This window comes from Lutra lutra, chromosome 13 (assembly GCF_902655055.1).
Source record: "Lutra lutra chromosome 13, mLutLut1.2, whole genome shotgun sequence".
Taxonomy (NCBI): Eukaryota; Metazoa; Chordata; class Mammalia; order Carnivora; family Mustelidae; genus Lutra; species Lutra lutra.
Genome location: NC_062290.1, coordinates 25,163,033 through 25,182,380, shown reverse-complemented (window position 1 = coordinate 25,182,380; position 19,348 = coordinate 25,163,033). Strand labels below are relative to the sequence as shown.

The 19,348-nt window shown below is 43.6% G+C and overlaps 1 protein-coding gene across 2 annotated transcripts in view; it reads left to right on the top strand.

Annotated features, from left to right (window-relative positions):
- Positions 1-19,348, top strand: part of FRMD3 (FERM domain containing 3) — a 312,093-nt gene that overhangs the window by 241,666 nt on the left and 51,079 nt on the right. For both annotated transcript variants that reach the window (XM_047698971.1, XM_047698969.1), the window contains exons 11-13: positions 1,640-1,714; positions 1,989-2,057; positions 8,934-9,058. In XM_047698971.1, coding sequence (XP_047554927.1) covers positions 1,640-1,714; positions 1,989-2,057; positions 8,934-9,058 — 269 coding nt within the window. The remainder of the gene's footprint in view (positions 1-1,639; positions 1,715-1,988; positions 2,058-8,933; positions 9,059-19,348) is intronic.

Below are 19,348 nucleotides of genomic sequence, written 5' to 3'. Positions count from 1 at the left end.
GCTTGTGGCTTTCTGTTGTTCTAAGGACAAAGGCCAAAATCCTTACTAGGACAGCTTAAGTTCAGGCCCTGCTAAATTAGGGGGAAAAATGTATGTGTGTGGGCTTGTAATTACAATAATAACAATGTGGGGAAATGCACAGCAGATCTTTTTAGTTCCTCCAGTGCTCAAGCTCTCCGGGCTTTGTGCCTATTGAGCCTGCCGCCCAGAACACTGCCCACCACCTGCCCAGTTAACACCTTTCCAGTTAACGCCTTCCCATCCCTGGATCTCAGCTCAGACCCCTGGCCCCCAGGCTGCATTAGTCTCCCTCTTCCCTGCTGTCATTGCATCTTTTCCTTCATGGCCCCCACGGCAATGTATAGTTCTTCACTTATGTGTCTGGTTTTTAGATTGAGATCCGTTTCCCTTCTAAATCTTACACTCCATGAATGCAGAGGCCTGTGTATTCCCTGAACATGGCGGGGGAGGATGTGGACCAGGCTCGGCATTTGGTTAACAGTTGCCGAACAAAGGAGCCAAGGCTTGCGAGATGCCCAGTGCTGGGCATCACTGCCCACGTGGAAACTTCTCACCAGAGCCCTGGCTGTGTGCACATCTCCGTTCAGATTTCTATACAGCGTATTGTTCTGTGTGGTTTTTCTATGAAGATTTTGTGACTCTTGATATTTTAAATGGTCCCGAACCCTTGGAGGCCATTCTTTCTGACTTGGGTTTAGTTGCATGAGGCTTAAAGTGATTGCCAAGAGGCAACCTCAGCTGTCACAGCAGTTTGGTGCCCTGTGTGTGGCCTGTGGGCAGCCCACGCTTGCATTGTTTCCCAGAGGGCTCTGGTCTTGTTCGTGGTTATGGGTGCACTCAGAGCTGCCAAATCAGTGCTCGGCTGGGCTTCTGGTTCCTCGTGTGTCTTAGTCATCTCCCAGCCTGGGTTCCTTTAAAGGGCACTGGGTCATGGTGACCTCACTGGAGAATGCTCCAGCCAGTGACCACATCCCCGGTGACATGAGCCCTGTGGTCTCTTTAGGGCAGTACACAGTAGGTGGCTTCTTTGTGACGTGGTGAGTGACCTGTGTCTCCGGGAAGCTGTCTTCTGCTGCAGTGTTGTCTCAGGCACAGGCGTGAAAGCCAACCTCCTACCCGGCTCCCAGCAACTGGGACCTTGACACCACGTGACACAATCCATCTTCTCCGTATCTTTCAAGTGGAAATTGGGAAAGAATCCCTTTTGATCGTCAGTGTTGCTTGGTCCTTTCTGCAGATTGTGACCCAGTAACGGATTCTGAAACTAAACGTGTGGGCCATCACCAGTATTTAGAAAAAACAGAAAGAGGGGCAGCTGGCTGGCTCAGTTGGTAGAGCATGTGAGTCTTGATTTCAAGGTCTTGTGTTCAAGCTGCATGCTGGGCAATAAAGCCTACTTAAAAAAAAAAAAAGCTGGACAGGGATAGCAGTCTGTAATATACGTAGTGAAAATAAGTATTTTTTGGTGAAACTTCTCTTTTAGGTGTGTGTGCATGCAAGCAATCCTCTAATAACATGTATTTCTTATAGTCAAAAATACCCAATCATCACACTTTATTGCATGTCTCACTTGGACTCAACAATGTCACTACCACCTCTGTTTTGCTTCTTCTTAAAGGTATGCGAAATCCAGTCAGATCAAGACTGTGTCAAGCAGCAAGATATTTTTTAAAGGAAGTAGATTTCGATATAGGTGGGTACCTGTGGTTCCATTTTGATGGTGGGTTGGGGTGGGGGCTTCCATTTACTTGCATTTACTAAATCAGGGCTCTTCGGTTTGTAGGCCTGTTTTGGTCCTCCCTTCCCATTCCACACATGTGTGACACTCATGGGCCCCCCCTCAAATTCCACTGTAACTTCTCTGATGGAACAGATAAGGCCATTGTGAAGTTAAAAAAAATAATACATGCGCACATCCCTCCCCTTCTGCTCTGAGTGTGCACAGACGTTGTGTTTCTTTTTTGCAGTGGTAAAGTTGCCAAAGAGGTGGTGGAGGCCAGCTCCAAGATTCAGAGGGAGCCTCCGGAGGTACACAGGTAGGTGGGGTGATCTCTGGGGCTCTGGGAAGCTTCAGGGATGGACAGAAGGATTTCAGGCTTGCTTTGCCAAATTCTCTATATCAGGAGGGGGCATGAGGTCACCAGCTGCCTGTACACGTATCAGTATGGGCACGTCTGTTTCCAGGCATTCACCCTCGCTGTCCTGGAAATCTCTCAGGGACAGACTTGACAGGGCCATGGCGTGAGTGTGGCCCGACTCCATTCTGAGTCGCTTGCTCTGTGGGAAGTCATTGGCTTGACTGGGCCTGGAGTGTCACATGAAGAGTGTGTGTGAGGCACGGTGGTATCCTCTCCTGGCTGAGTCTGTCATCCTGCCCTCTTAGAACTGTTCTCTCTTCCTGCCTCTGTTCATCAGATGTGGCCAGCACCCATTGACCCCACCTTCTCTTAGACATTTTCACATGAGGAAGGCAGAGGGTGCTCCTTGCTTCTGGGGCTACTCACTCCCAAAGGTCTCTCAGAGAAATGAGAAACTTAGTCATTAGTGGTTCAAGAGCACACGTCTTCGTAACGTGGCAGTCTGCTGCTGTTTGTTAAATATTCTCTTGGTCATGTTGGACTTTATATCACCATGAGACACAGATTGTTCCACGCCCTAAACCTCAGACCTGCTAAATATCTAAGGCTGAGCATTCTCATCATGATGTTCTCCTTTTTTGAGGGCAAGACCACCCTAAGTTAGGTTTTTTTAGGAGGTTCCCACACACAGGTTGGTACCTCTTCCTTCCTTCCCCCTTTGGACTTGGAGGAGTCTCCCCTATGCTTGCATTTGCGCAGTTTCCTCTGTTTCCAGCATGACCCAGTGAGCTGGGTGCCTCTTACACTATTGCCTGGGTTGTTGGGTCTCTCGGAAGTGTGGCTGAGCCAGCCTGGCCAGGCATCCAGATAGCGCTTCTCTCCCCGACCAGGGAGCAGGACTAGAGTTGGCACAGGAGCCCATGAAGATGTGTACAGAGAATTCATTCCTGGTTCGGGTGACCCAGTGGGCAGTGGTCATGTGCACATCTGCAGAAGTGGTCTTTCCTGCTTCGAGAAGCAGGAGATGGCAGTAGGGTTAGGGAGCACCATAGCCAGGGGACACCTTAGTCTAAAACCATGGAGGTTTTCTAACCTATCCCTTGATAACACTAGTCTTTTCTTTGTATTTATTTAATTTTAAGATAGTCTTTACAGTCCCTCTTCTACCATTGGTTACGAAGTGTGGCAGAAATGAAAAAGAGGAAATGATTAAAAAAAAAGTCTCATTTAACTTTCCTAGACTCGGCCAGAAATGACCTTAAGAATCACCTAATTAGATGTATCTGTAGTCTAGGGAACTTGGATCTCAGAGTTAAAAGTTAAAGGGAAAAGATCTATCTAAGACATAAATTCTGTTCTGTGGCAGACCTAAGCCTGTGTTCTTTGTAGCATTTGCCACCCAGAAAACCTCTGGCATTCTCTTAGAAGCTGGGAGGCAGAACCACCCCCAGGGACTCTGCTTGGGTTTTAGTTTTCTAACTTGAAGTGTGAGTGTTTGATCTTAAAGAAAAGAAGAAGAAGAAATACTTGATGCTGGGGAGTTCTCTTGATAGGTCAAACACAAAGAAGGACACTGTTCTTAACAATATGCTTTCAGAGACTCATATTCCCAATATGTAAGACTTTCTAAGACTCCTGTAATCATCTTTGGTTAATGAGATCAGAAATAATTTGAAAAAGTATTTCTTTTTTCAATTGAGATATGCATAATTTATGGGAATCAAGGATTCTCTCCTAGATCAGGGCTTCTCAAACTTTAACTTAGACGGGGTCGTCTACGGATCTTGTTAAAATCAGATTCTGATTCATGAATCTGACCTTTCTAATGAGCTCCCCGGTGGTGGCCATGTGGCTGGTTCAGAGACCACACTTTGAGTAGCCAGGCCGTGGGAGTGAAGGGAGCAGAGTGGCCATAGTGAGAATCTTTTCCCAGAATGGACAGAACCACCAGAGCCGATGGGAAAGAAGGCATCAGTCAATTCATAGTTTCCCTTTTCTGGAATCTTCTAAAATCCCCCAGGGATGTTATTGCAAACCAGGACCTATAGGCCCTTGAGACACTGGTTCATATGCCTTTTCTTTCCCTTCTACTGACCCCTTTTATGTGTATATGAAAGCCTATCGGGTCCACATGCTCAGAACATCTGGTCCTCAGCTTTTTGGCAGTATTTCTCAAATCTCTGACAACATAAGGAAGAATTTGTTTAAAGTAATGATGCAGAGCAAGCTGTGGGAGGAAAAGGCTTGTGTCTGTTTGGTCATCTGAGTATCACTCAACACCTAACACAGCACTTGTCACATAATAGAGGTCAGTACATAGTTGCTGATTGAACGTGTGAACTAGGGATGTGGGATGACAGCAGAATGCGGGCCGTTTTCCAAGACCCGAGATCTCTCCAGCTGGGGACCTTGCCCTCCCATGAGGCAATAATGCAGTCAGAGCCAAGGAGGTGTACCACTTTCAGTTGCAACTTCTCATTTCTTCCCAGTGGCCAGTTGCATGGTAGGACATTTTTTCTCTTAATCAATTAGTTTTTAATTCTTTTGGCTTCTTTGATGTGGCTGTCAAAAGTGAGAGTATAGCAATGAACTCTTTTCTCTGGCTCTGTTAATAGAAGAGTGCTCCTTTAGAATGGTGATGGTAAGGTCTCAGTTGTCTTTCCTCATGGTTGAGAGTGTACTCTTCAAAGAATGGCAAGTTCATGGGCTACTACTTTTGCTGAGGTTTGTGTGTTTAAAGAGAGACAACACAGATCAAGGACACTGTCTTGAGATTTTTCTCTTTTTTTTTCAAAAAGAGAAAAACTAACTCTCATGATTGCTCACTGATCTTTGCTGGTGATAGGATCCCCCTAGCAAAGCCCTCCCAGGCTGGCTACTTGGTGAGAATCGCTCACCCATGCCAGCGGTCCAGGGAGGCAAAAGGTTGCTGCTTGATGAGCCCAGGGCTGGCTGTGTGAGCCACCTGGGCACAACAGCCACCATTGGAGGACACCCAGAGGCAGCATTTGGACCTGAAACAGCACCAGTCTAGGGGTCATGAACTTGGTTGTGTTGCTTACGGGCTGGGTGGTCTAATCTTGGTTGTGTTGCTTTTAAGCTGTGTGGTCTTGGGTAAGTCTCTTAACTTCTCTGATCAATTTACTCATCTATAAAATGAGATTCCAAATATTACTTTGCCCAACTTCTTGATTTTGTTATGGGCATAAAAATAATGTGCTTTAAAAAGTTAGGAAGTGCCATACGAATGTGAGGTGATGTATTAGTCCTGTCTCTCATCCAAAAATGGGAAGCTGGAATTTAACAGGCATGTCCTCATTAAAGCGTCTTGAGTTGGAGTTTGGATGACAGGCCAACAGCACTTGCTTCACTCAAGGACTGGTGCAGGAATTCCATGAGCCTTGTGTTAGTTGCTCTATATTATGCCATCAGTTTTGCTTTTTTTTTTTTTTTTAAGATTTTATTTATTTGACAGAGAGTGAGGCAGTGAGAGAGGGAGCACAAGCTAGGGGAGTGGGAGAGGGAGAAGCAGGCTTCCCACTGAGCAGGCAACTGGATGCGGGGCTCGATCCCAGGACCCCGAGATCAGTCTTGAGCTGAAGGCAGATGCTTAATGACTGAGCCACTCAGGAGCTCCTATGCCACATTTTTTTGGAAACCAATCTTAGAATGTCCTTACAATTTCTGAGGAAAACCTTTTTACCTCAATAGAATTCCCAGTCACTGTTTCATTGGAAAAAAGTTCTGTGCTGAATACAAAGAGGGTGAGGCATTTTGCAGAATCCATTGATGGGGGGATTCTGAGAATGGGAAATATGGCACAGACCCTTGGCTGGCTTGGAGAGACTCCAGCCAGAGAGGCTGTTACATCAGGACCTTGGAAGGGTAGGGTGGGAGCTGACTGGGATGCTGGCACATCTTCTAGAAGACCACCTGACACAGTGGAACTTCATATAGCCAGAAAGCAGGACAGTAGCAGTAGTGACCAGAGTCCTCTCTGGGACACTATAGGATAAATCATGCAGGAAGGCAGTGGAGAGCACAGCAAAAGCCCTGACTGAGAATCAGCTTACCTGAGTCTGCTTATCTGCAGTATCTCTAGGCAAGTCCTATAATTTCACCGAGTCTCAGTGTCCTCATCTATGAATATGGTATTCTCCTTGCCTGTCTCAGAGGGCCACTGAGAAAAACAAACATGGCCAAGTATGTAAACCACTTTGTAAACTAAAAAAGGCGCCATCACATTCTGGCATTACATTAATGGGTAGTGGTAGTATAACTTGCTGGTGGCTCTTGCTCGAAATGAAACCAGGATCAGCTGGCAGCTTTAAGAAGGTTGCAAGGAGAGAGGAAACCTGTAGTCTACTGGGGTTGTGGAGAAAGTGTGAGAGATAGGCATTTTGATTCTGGTTTTGATAATCTTGCCCTTTAGCTATCCCAGTACCCAATACCAAGGTCTGGAGCCCTGGATCCTTTGTGCTCCAGAGAAACTCTTGCGTTGTGTTCACCTTTGGGTTTATCTGAGTCTTGTACTTAGTGGGAGGCAGTGTTCACCTCTGAGTCATAGAACTGGAGAGATTCAGGGTTGTAATCAACTGTGTGGCCTAATCCTCAGCAGACCCTAAACCCCGTTGACCCTGGCCGAAGGCCTCCACTACAGTGTGGCAGTAGAAGCCTGTAAGCATGGGTGCTGAGTTCGCATCCTCCCCACCTCCCAGTGCCCAGCAGGCTCACATGGGCGAGCTCAGCCTGTCCCAATAGCGGGCAAGCAGCCAGATGTTGCAGTGTTGGCACTAGAGGGGGTCAGGGGGCAGGATGCTTTATATCTCCAAGTGAAAAGTGTTGGGATGGGGCACTGCTGTGGAGAAAAAGATCCTCCATAAAGGCTCGTTACAGGCCCTCCTTGATGAAATGCAGTAATTTCGGGGGGTGGAACTGCTGCCAGTCAGTTGGCAGGGTGGCCAGAGGTGGGGCAGAGAGATTCGTGCAACAATGGAAAATGGGCTTTTCTGAGGTCAGGAACCTCCATGGTCCACACAAACGTGGCGGCATGTGCTTTGCAGAGCTAGAACAAACAGCTCAGTCATGAGGGCTGTAGGGCCAGAGGAAATCCCATGAAAGCTCAAAAAATGAGGACCCACCCTCCCTCCCTCCCTTCCTTCCTTCCTACCTTCCTTCTTTCTGTCTGCAAGGAAACGCTGTCTCCATTTCTTTCTTTGTCAACCCTGCCATGCTTGCCAGAGAACCCTTGGCCATGATTATCCTTCATGGGACGCACGCTTTTCCAACTGTGGCTGTAGCACATTAATGAGTCATGAAAATAGACTAGCACTTCAAACAAAATGAAATAGAATGAGGGGGGAATAAGTGAATCACACATAACAAGAGTTACTGTGGTTGCATAAAACATTGCTTTACTTGTGTCTTCCCGTGTGGGTACAGAGAAATGACATAAAATTTCTTAATGGGGGTGTCCGTCAAAAAGTCTGAAAATTGTAGTTCTAGAGAGTGAGTTACTTCATGCAAGGACCATGGCTCACTGGAACAAGGCAGATCATCTGATGTATGTGTATCAGCTGCAAATAAGTAGTTGTAGAGTGAAATGATGAAGGACGGGACTCCATGGTTAAGCAAGGCTTCATCATTTTTTTCCCTCCAGTGCCAGTTGTAGGGGGTACTGGGTTCTTCTCTTTCCCTGTCCTGTGCCAAACAAATGCCTAAGCTGTAAGATAGTCCTGTAACCCACCTGGGGAAGCCAGGATTGCATTCAATTTACTTCAATTTCGAATGTGAGCAGCCCTTAATAAGATACCTAGGGAGGCTCTGTAAGGCACACCAGAATGGCTAGATCAGTCTGCGCCCTTAAGGTGCTTTGCCAAGGTGGAGCTGATTATTAGTACAGCAGTAATGGCAGAGAGACAGAGGTGCCAAATGCCATGAGATATGAAAGAAGGGAGAGTAGTGTGAGGGGAGAGAAAGAGAACAAATGAAAATGTGTCATGAGGGTCATCCAAGGGGGCATCAAAGGCTTAAGAGACATTGGACACCATCTTTGAAGAGTGGGTTGGTTTGGGTTTTGAGAGGAGACACTGGACACCGTCTTTGAAAGGTGAGTTGGTTTGGGTTTTGACAGGAAACATGAGGAGGAGAAGGGTGCTGAAACACCCACTGGAGGTACCCTACCTCCCTATCTTTCAGAGTAGACAGCTGGTCTCCCTGCAGCAGATGGTGTGGATGGGTTTCCTGCTATCAGCCAATAGTCTTGACGAGATGTTCATACATTTTCCTTGCCATCTGCTGCCCTTTGCAGCCAATAACAGGTGTATGCTGCCTTCAGAAGCAGAGCTTCGGTGGCTGGCTGGTGAGAGGGCTGTGAATCTGAATGGGAGTATTAAACATAGATATTAAATATTGGACATCTAGCAACAGCAAGATAGCTCGAGGCTGTCTGACTGGGTTATGTTTTCATTTTTGGTTTCTTGGTGGTTGTTAAATTACTTTGAGCCATGCCCTTCATTCACTTTTCTGTGTATCTAGTTCAGTGACACCTGCCTCCCATGTCGTTTTCAGTGTCCGTGTTGTCACCTTGTATGCCTCAGTCTGGTGATTTATGGGGAAATAAGTTTTTTCACTACATTGCATTAGAATACACAAGACATTCTGTCAGAACTGAAATAAGAAGGGCTGTCTCTCCTAAGTTTTATGTTGTCTTTACCACTGGCCTCATCCACTGTGGGAGTCTAGAGACAGTTCCCAACTTGGATAGCTGACCAAGATGGAGGAGCTGACATTCACAATGAAAGCCAATTCCCTCTGATTTGTGTCTGTTTTCAGAACCAGTATGACTCAGAGCCGCAGTTCCTACTCCTTGAACAAACAGCTCATCATTAACATGGAGCCCCTGAAGCCCCTGCTGCCTTCCCCCAATGAGCAAGAAGAGGAACTTCCATTGGGTGAGGGTAAGTACCCTTCCTTCCAGAAGCTGGCATTGTAGGCTTACCATGACGGGACGAGTGAGGTGCCAATCCTGGGTACCTAGGTAATGTTTGGGGTTGGGGACGGAATGAATCATAAACTATTTCTTATAAGTAAGCTGTTTGCTGCTGGAAGACTGTATTATTTTGAGAGTTATAAAGTTTCTCCAGGAAAAAGCCCATGGATACAAAGTAGTCCTAAAAATTATGTGTTAAAGCAGTAATGCTATTGGCCCCCCTCACTGTCCAGTGTGTTAGCCACTCGCGATGCATGGCTATTTAAAACTAAGTTTAAATTCATTAAAATTAAAAATTCAGTTCTAGTCACATAAACTGCATTTCCAATGAGTAATAGCCACATGTGGCTAATGGCTGCCATCATGGAGAGGTCAGACCAAGAACATTTCCACCACTGTAGAAAGTTCTACTGAATGGTAAGTTTTTATTATAATTAAATTAGTGGTTGTAAAGAATTCTCTGTAAGTCTTTATATTGGTTATTCTGTTCTGCCTCACTATTTCTTCATACTTACATTCCGTTTTCCGAGGCCTTTCTTGTATTTTCTCTGATAGTTTTGATGCAAGCTAAAGCACATATAGTCCATCTCAACCCAAAAGTTGTTGTATTTTTAAGGACTCTACTATATGTGCATCTAGGCCTTTTTGGCTTTTAAGGACTTTACTTCCTTCAGGGACGAATCTCCCCACACTGTTTGCTGGAGACATTTCACGAGGCAAACCTCACACATGAATTATCAAGGTATATTCTAAAATGCACTCAAGGGCGCCTGGGTGGCTCAGTTGGTTAAGCGACTGCCTTCAGCTCAGGTCATGATCCTGGAGTCCCGGGATCGAGTCCCGCATCAGGCTCCCAGCTCCACGGGGAGTCTGCTTCTCCCTCTGACCTTCTCCTCACTCATGCTCTCTCTCACTGTCTCTCTCTTCTCTCAAATAAATAAATAAAATGTTTAAAAAAAAAAATAAAATAAAATGCACTCAAAATAAAGTTATTGGAGCCCTGAACACAACCACAACATGATTTTCCTTAGTGACTTGGGTTTCATCACTTAAAATATGGATACTGGGCGGTTTCAAGAGGGCAGGTTTCTCTGTCCCCCAAAAGACCTCCTTTAGCTACAGCTTCGATTCTCGAATCCCGTCCACAGGGGAAAACCCTGCAGCCTGTAATGAGAGTATGGCTTGGGATGCAAATACCCTTGGGAGAAGGAGCAGCAGGTACTTCACACCGAAGTGTAAATAATTTTTAGTAAATCTTTTCCTGAGAGGAAGCTTAATGGCTAGAAGGAGAACTGGACAGCTTAGATGCCCCCAATTCCTTGAGTGGAAAGAAAGCATTGCAAGATAGGAAGTGTGGGGCCTCGGGAGACATCCTTATCCCCAGCTGAGCCACAAGGTGATGACAAGGAGAATGGCCTTGGTCTACTCCTGGCCTGTGCTCTTGGTTTTAGCAACTAACTCTGTAAGTTCCCAAGGGTCTCTGGGTCCACGTTGCTTGTCTATATTTTCTAGCACCCTGTCTGATTTTATATGTTTTTCACCTGTAATAAAAGTAGCTTTCGTTTCTGATCCCCAGGGATTTTTCTGGACTTCCTCCTGTAGAGAAGGAAAAATTCTTCCTCTTTGAGGTCTTTCAGCTGGACCAAGATTTAATTTACATAAGATAAATTAACAGGAGAGAAAACCCTCAAGTTTTATTATGTGCACATGGAGGCCCCCAAATGAAATTGAGACCCAAAGAAGTGATTAAAGCAGGCAGTTTGTATATGTTTTAGACAAAGAGACAATAAATTTGGGAGGAATTGACAGGATAAAGAAAACAGGTGTTTGGGAGCTTTAATTATTAGGGAATTCTAAGCAGACATTAGGCTAGGGTCTAGTAGATTGGAAAAAAATACAAGGTTTGTACAGCTTTCTCAGCTTTGAAGTCCTTATCTCTGGTGACAAGGATTTTTTTTTTTTTTGGAAGGTTTTATTTATTTATCAGAGAAAGAGGCAGACAGAGTGTAAGCAGAGGGAGGGAGAAGCATGCTCTCTGCTGAGCAAGGAGCCCGATGCGGGACCCGATCCCAGAACCCTGGGGTCATGACCTGAGCTGAAGGCGATGCTTAACTGGCTGAGCTACCCAGGGGCCCTGACAAGGATATCCTTTTGCTTCTCATTAGAAGGAGGGTGTTTTTCATAATGGAGATTTGTTTCCTGCTCTCAGAGGGACAGAGGAGGGTCCAAGTGACCTTGCACTGGTCACTTACCAAGTAGCTTCAATTCAAAATAATCAATATGAACTGTGATACATTTTGAGTGACTTGCCCTTGACCCCTACATATTTCTGTACCTGGAATATTTGGTTTAATGGAAATCCCTTTCTCTGGAGGTCATGATTCTCCCAAGGTTGAATGGAGAAAAGAAAAGGAAAAGGAACAACCCAAGCCTGGAGCTGTGACTGTGTTTTGTCTACAAAGGTGGAAACCTAGATGGGAACAAATATTCCATGGGGAATATGGAAGTCAGGCCACTCTGGCCCTAGGAGTCACCTCTCAGGATATAACAGGGAACTGGGCAAGCTTCCCCTTGGGCCCTTTACCCCATTCAGTTAAAAGTCATTTTGCTCCATTTTCTCTAATGAGGTTCCACTGCTAAATCCTAACCTTAACTTTAACACAAACACTGTAGACAAGAGACACATATGTTATAATGAACTGCAATAAAAATAAAAATTTTCATGATATATGATAAGAATCCATAAAAAACCTTTTCAGTTTTTCTAGTTGCTTAAAGAAGAATCTTAAATTCTTTCACCAGCTATAAAGTCAAACTGATAGGTTACTCTCTTAAAAAATCCAAAATGGCTCTATAAATGTCTAATAAAATTTTTTTTATTAGGCAGTCTCCTTATGGGAATCTTGTGGGTTTTGAAGCTCAGGCAAATCCTATCAATCTCCAGGATATAGAATCAACTTAAAAGGGAAAGAAGTAAAAGTGGCAGTATTGTTACGTGTCTAGTGGATGGAATGACCTTCTCAGTCTAGAGAAAGAGCAAAATCATTTTAGGTCCCGTGAAATTCAGAGTTATGATTCCCACAGTGAAACTAGCTCTTTGTTGTTTTTTTTTTTTAAGATTTTATTTATTTGACAGAGAGATTACAAGTAGGCAGAGAGGCAGGCAGAGAGAGGGGGGAAGCAGGCTCCCTGACGAGCAGAGAGTCCCATGTGGGGCTCTATCCCAGAACCCTGAGATCATGACCTGAGATGAAGGCAGAGACTTTAACCCACTGAGCCACCCAGGCACCCCAAGCTCTGTGTTCTTGATACCATCATATCTCTGTGAACTATTTTAGAGTCTGATTCTGCTCCATGTCTTGTCTTTGAGTATCAGGCAGTGGGATTTAGACATTACATAGGGATGAATATTTTATTGATTTGTATTTCTCTGGTATATAAATACAAGAGAGGCAGAGACCATCGCTTTAAACAAAGATATCTCCACCTTTGTGGATGGACTGTCTTTCTTAATACATACAGTGTAATGAATTTAGTTTCATCTTTGTATTTTGATATTGTAGTGCTTTTTATGCTTCACCAAGAGCCAAATTGAAAGAAGCTAGGAATTCATTCATTCCTTCATGCAACATCTATGACAAATACAACCAGTACAACTGGTAGACCACACTTAGCGTGTGCAGGTTACTATAGCCTTATAAAGATGTAGATGCCGTCTTCCTCAAGGCTCACAGCCTGTTGGCGAGACACCAGTGAAATCACAGAGGTGATGAGTAGGTTCTGGCTTTGCCAGTTGAAGGTGTGCTCACTTTTCTGTGTGCCTCATGAGATCTCAGTGCTTCAAGCTACCTGGAGAGTGTCTTGTTCCCCTTTAGTCTGATTAGAGTGTCTGACATAAAACTGACTGACAGGCAGAGGGAGTTGTGAGTGGCCTGATCTGCCTACACTGGTTGCTGGTGTGGCTTTGGGGAAGAAAGGTCAGGGAAAAGTGAAAGGGCAGGTAAACTTAAGAAAGGACCGGATCATGATGGGTCTCCATGACTTGCTAAGGAGAGTTTAGACTTGAACCAGAGGGTACTTGGGAGGCACTGGAGGATTTCAGGCGTGGCAATGACCTGATTGGAATTATGGTTTATATCATTTGTGGGGTAAAGGGGGCAGATTTGAAGCAGGTGTGGCTGGAGCAGAGGTTTTCAGTGTCAGCACCATTGACATCTTAAGCTGGATCATTTTTTGTTGGGGACTGTCCTGAGCTTTGTATGACGTTGAGTGGCATCCTTGGCTTTTACCCAGCAGATGCCAGTAGTACCCCACCTGTCTTGATAACCAAAAATGTCTCCAGGTGTTGTCAGGTGTCCCCTGGGGAACAAAATTGCCCCCTGGCTGAGACTCTCTGGGTTGGAGGCAGAGAGACCACACAGGAACCTTTGCACAAGCCCAGAAAATAGGTAACCAAGGGCTGAATGAGACAGAGGGAGTGGACTCAGGAGGAGGCAGTGCGTCTAAGCTAATAAAGTGGTAGAGTTGTTGAGAAGGGCTCACTGCTTCCCCTGGCAGGTGGGCAGCCCGGGGACTCCTGTCCAGGCTCTGCCCTTGTCTCTGAGACTCTGAGAGTGAACTCTATAAGGAAGAGACTGCTGAGGCACAGGAAGGCTTAAGTGACATTGGAGCTCTTGAGAGAGTTACACACTGTGCATTGCTTTGCTGAGCTTCAGACGTGGAGTGGAGAATGCTGGGACATCACTATTCCTCAACTCTGTATAGTGGTTCAGATTCTTATTTGGGGGTATTTCAAATCACACGTTTTGGAACTGGATCCAAGAACAGGTCAAGGCTGACAGTCTGAGTTAAAAGAGTTGTCTTGTTAGGAATTTTTTTAAAAAGGCTGGGAGAAGAAAGAAGGTCCTAACCGTGACCCTTGGAGGCACAGTCTCTTTGAGGTCCTGGGAAGATCCTGGCACCTTGTCTCACATGGGTGCCATGGTGGTAGCGTTTGTGCGGCCATCATGTCTCTCCGGGGTTATAACCACTCATTTGTCTGACAAGCTCTTTCTATTCTGCCTAGAGCTTCATGCTTCTCAAAGACAGCTGTGGAGAGCATGATTGCCCAGATTAGCCCAGTGGCACTCTGGGAGAACGGGTGACCCCATTCATTCACACGACAGGACAGCTGGAGGATTAGCTGTGAAGTATGGGCTGTGTCTGGGTAGAGAAAAAAACAAAATCCACTCCTAGGCACCGCTAGGCAACAGGGAAGTTCAGTACTGCCCCAGAGTTGCTCAGTTACAGGATCCAAGTAGATTAATGCTATGGAAAACTTTCTCTGAGAATGGGCAGTCCATTTGCAAAGTGTCACGAGGAACTTATGAAAATTTCGGGAGGGGGCGCCTTGGTGGCTCAGTCATTAAGCATCTGCCTTTGGCTCAGGTCATGATCTCAGGGTCTTGGGATCAAGCCCTGCATTGGGTTCCCTGCTGAGCAGACAGCTTGCTTTTCCCTCTCCCTCTGCTGCTCCCCTGGCTTGTGCATGCGTGCTCTCTCTCTGTCAAATAATAAAATCTTTGGAAAAAAAAAAAAAAGAAAATTTCAGGAGAAGAAAAAAATTGAAAGTGGGAATTGTTCAGGGTAAAAATGGTATTTTAAGGAGTCATTAGTCTGAATAAAATCACATGCCATATGGAGGTAACGGTCTCCATAGTGTAGGTAGCAATATGCTTGGTGGAGTGTATTTTTTGTTACAGGAGAATGCTGGACTATGGTAAAGAACGTGAATAGCAGTAATCACGTGGGACTTTGTAGCTGGCAATTAGTGACACCCAGTGAACATCACCCTGGTCTACCAGAGCAGTGGGGCAGGCAGGCATAAATAAATAAGCAGGAAACCATGCTTTCTTCCCCATGATAGAAAAAACTACATAAGAGTTGAAAGTGTTTGACACCCTCTTGCTAGCAAACAAAAGCACAGGGGGGACACCCGAATTTCCATAAAGGAGTGTCTTCAAGGGTGGCTTGAAGCTGCACTTGCTTCTTGAGAACTTGATTTGCTTCTTGCACTTGATTGCGAATGTGCCTACACCTGTGAAATAGGTTGAAAATGAACGTAATGATGGAAAAGATGGAATAGAATAGATGGAAATTAAGGAGAGTGGTAAAACTAGCTCTCCTATGCCACCATTTAGCTGTGTGTGTGTGTGTGTGTGTGTGTGTGTGTGTGTGTGTGTGTCTGTCTGTCCCTGGAAGTGTTTGTGTGTGTTTGTGCATGGGTGTTTGAGTGCGTGCACGTGTGACAGATGGGGCTCTGTGTGTGGAGAGGCAAGGATGTGTTTAAAGGGATGTTTACACTGTCTAGCCCTAACCATAGATTGCTTAAGATGATGTCATTGAAATTCCAGAAAGTCTGTGTGTTCACCCATGGAAGGTATTTTGAGCATATGAAAGGAGTATTGTCCTCATCATCAACCATGCTCTATCCTTGACCCCCTCTTTTCCAAGCCAACACATAACAGGCGACATGTGGGACCTACTGCATTTTCGCATCTTAGGGTCTTTCTTTTATTTTTATCTGAGTATAGTTGACACACGATGTTACATTATCTCAGGTGTGCAGCCTAGTGATTTGACAAGTCTACACATTGTGCTCAGCTCCCCACAAGTGTAGCTGCCATCTGTCACCATACAACCCTATTGCATTATCACTGACTTTATGTCATGCCTTATATTCCCCGATTTGTTCATTCCATAACTGGAGGCCCGTGTCTCCCTCTATCCTTCATCTGTTTTGCCCATCCTTCCCTCCAGCCCTCTGGGAACTATCAGTTTGTTCTCTGAATTTATATGTCTGATTCTGCTTTATGTTGGTCTGTTTATTCATGTATTTTTTTAGATTCCATATATGAATGAAATCATAAGGTATTTGTTTTTCTCCATCTGACTTATTTCACTTAACATGATACCCTCTAGGTCCATCCATGTTGTCACAAATGTCACAATTTCATCCTTTTTAATGGCTGCATAGTATATGTGTATACCACATCTTCCTTATCCATTCATCTACTGGTAGACACTTAGCTTGCTTCCATATCTTGGATATTGCAAATAACTCTGCAAGAAACATAGGGATGCATATATTTTTTTGAATTAGTGTTTTTGCTTCTACTAGGTAAATACCCAGTAGTGAAGCTACTTAATCATATAATATTTCTATTTTTAATTTTTGAAGAGCTTCCATATTGTTTTCTATAGTGGTTGTACCAATTTACATTCTCATCAACAGTTTATAAGGGTTTTTTTTTTCTCTCTACATACTCACCAATTCTTGTTATTTCTTGTCTTTTTGATTTTTGCTATTCTGACAGGTGTGAACTGATATCTCATTGTGGTTTTGATTTGCATTTTCCTGATGATTAGCAACCTTGAGTATCTTTTCATATGCCTGTTGGCCATCTGTATGTCTTCTTTGGAAAAATGTCAATTCAAGTCTTCTGCCCATTTTTCACTTAGCTTTTTGGGTTTTTTGATGTTGAGTTATGTAAGTTCTTTATACATTTTAGATACTAACCTTTTACCAGATATACCATTTGCAAATATTTTCTCCCATTCAGTAGATTGCCTTTTCTTTTTGTTGATTGTTTCCTTCACTGTGCAGAAGCTTTTTATTTTGACATAGTTCCAATAGTTTATTTTTGCTTTTTTGTGTGTGTTTCCCTGCTTGTGTGTGTTTGTTTTGCTTTTGCTTGTCTTGGGAGACATGTCTAGAAAAATATTATTATTGCCAATGTCAGAGAAATTACTGCCCATGCTCTCTTCCAGGATTTTTGTAGTTTCAGGTCTCACATTTGGGTCTTTAATCCATTTTGAGTTTATTTTTATGTATGGTGTAAGAAAGTGGTCCCGTTTCATTCTTCTGCGATGTCACTGTCCAGTCTTCCCAACACCACTTGTTGAAGAGACTGTCTTTTTCCCATTGGATATTCTTGCCTCCTTTGTCATAGATTAGTTGACCATATAATCGTGGGTTTATTTCTGGGGCCTCTATTCTATTCTATTGATCTTTGTGACTACTTTTTGTGCCTGTACCATGCTGTTTTGATAACTGCAGATTTATAGTATATCTTAAAATCTGGGATTCTGATAACTCCAGCTCTGTTCCTCTTTCTCAAGATTGGTTCAGCAATCTTCATTATTATTTATTACTAGTTGTTCTAGTTCTGTGAAAAATGCTGTTGGTGTTTTTTTTTTAAGATTTTATTTATTTATTTATTTGTCAGAGAGAGAGAGAGAGGAGCGAGAGCGAGCACAGGCAGAGTGTCAGGCAGAGGCAGAGGGAGAAGCAGGCCCCCTGCCAAGCAAGGAGCCCGATGTGAGACTCGATCCCAGGACGTTGGGATCATGACCTGAGCTGAAGGCAGCTACTTAACCAACTGAGCCACCCAGGCGTCCCTGGTGTTGGTATTTTGATAAGGATTACATTGCATCTGTAGATTGCTTTGGGTAGTATGGACATTGTAACAGTAGTAATTCTTCCAATCCATGAACATGGGATATCTTTCCATTTGCTTGTGTCATCTTCAATTTTTTTTTTCATGAATGTTTTATAGTTTATAGTTTATAGGATATATATAGTTTATAGTTTATAGGATACAGGTCTTTCACCTGTTTGGTTAAGTTTATTTCTAAGTATTTTATCCTTTTTGGATAATGGAAATCCCTTTCTCTGGAGGTTATGATTCTCCCAAGGTTGAATGGAGAAGAGAAAAGGAAAAGGAACAACCCAAGCCTGGAGGTGTGACTGTGTTTTGTCTACAAAGGTGGAAACCTAGATGGGAACAAATATTCCATGGGGAATATGGAAGTCAGGCCACTCTGGCCCTAGGAGTCACCCCTGAGGACATAACAGGGAACTGGGCAATTGTTTTCTTAATTTCTCCTTCTACTTTGTTATTAGTACCCAATTAGTACTGATTCATACCAATAACTGGGTATTAATTTTGTATCCTGCAACTTTCCTGAATTCATTTATTACTTTTAGCAGTGTTTTGGTAGAGTTTAAGGGTTTTCTGTATATAGTATGTCATCAACAAATAGTGACAATCTAACTTCTTCTTTACCAATATGGAAGTATTTTTTTCAAAAGATTTGTTTTTTATTTTAGAGAGAGAATAAGGAGAGAGGCAGAGGGAGATTGAGAGAGAGAGAGAATTCTCAAGCAGACTCCCCACTGAACAGGATCCCAACTTGGGGCTTGATCCCAAGGACCCTGAGGTCATGACTTGAGCTGAAATCAAGAGTCAGATGCTTAACTGAGTCATTCAGGCACCCCAGTATGGATGCATTTTATTTCTTGTCTGATTGTTGGGGCTAAGACTTCCAGTACTATGTTGAATAAAGGTGGCAAGAGTGGACATCCTTGTCTTGTTGCTGATCTTAGAGGAACAGCTCTCAGTTTTTCTCCACTGAGTAGCTTGTGGGTTTGTAATTCATGGTCCTTATGTTGAGGTATGTTCCCTCTAAGTCCACATTGTTGAGACTTTTTATCATGAATGGATATTGAGTTTCATCAAATGCTTTCTCTGGCACCTGTGAGGTGATCATAGGGTTTTTATCCTTCATTTTCTTCCTGTGGTGTATCACACTGAATGATTGGGAGCTTTTGAATCATCCTTGCAACCCCAGAATAAATCCCATATGATCATGGTGAATAACCCTTTTAATGTAGGGTTAAATGTGGTTTGCTAATACTGTGTTGAGGATTTTTGTATCTATATTCATCATGGATATTGACCTATAGTTTTCTTTGTTTTGGTCTTATTGTTGGTTTTTGTATCAGGGTAATACTGGTCTTATAGAATATATTTGGAAGCTTTCCCTTCTCTTCTACTTTTTGAATAATTTCAAGAAAATAGGTATCAACTCTTCTTTCACTGTTTTATAGAATTCACCTGTAAATCCATCTGGTTCTAGATTTTATTTTTTGATAGTTTTTTTTTTAATAACAAATTAAATTTTGTTATTAGTGATCTGTCCAGATTTTCTATTTCTTTCTGATTCAATTTTGGAAGACTCTTTATAGGAATTTATCCATTTTTTTCTAGGTTGTCCAGTTTGTTGACATATAATTTTTTATAGTATTCTCTTATAATCTTTTGTATTTCTGTGGTGTCAGTTATTTTACTGTTGTTTCTCATTTTATTAATTTGGGTCCTTTTTCTTTTTCCCTCAATGGGTCTGGCTAAAGGTTTATCAGTTTTGTGTATCTTTT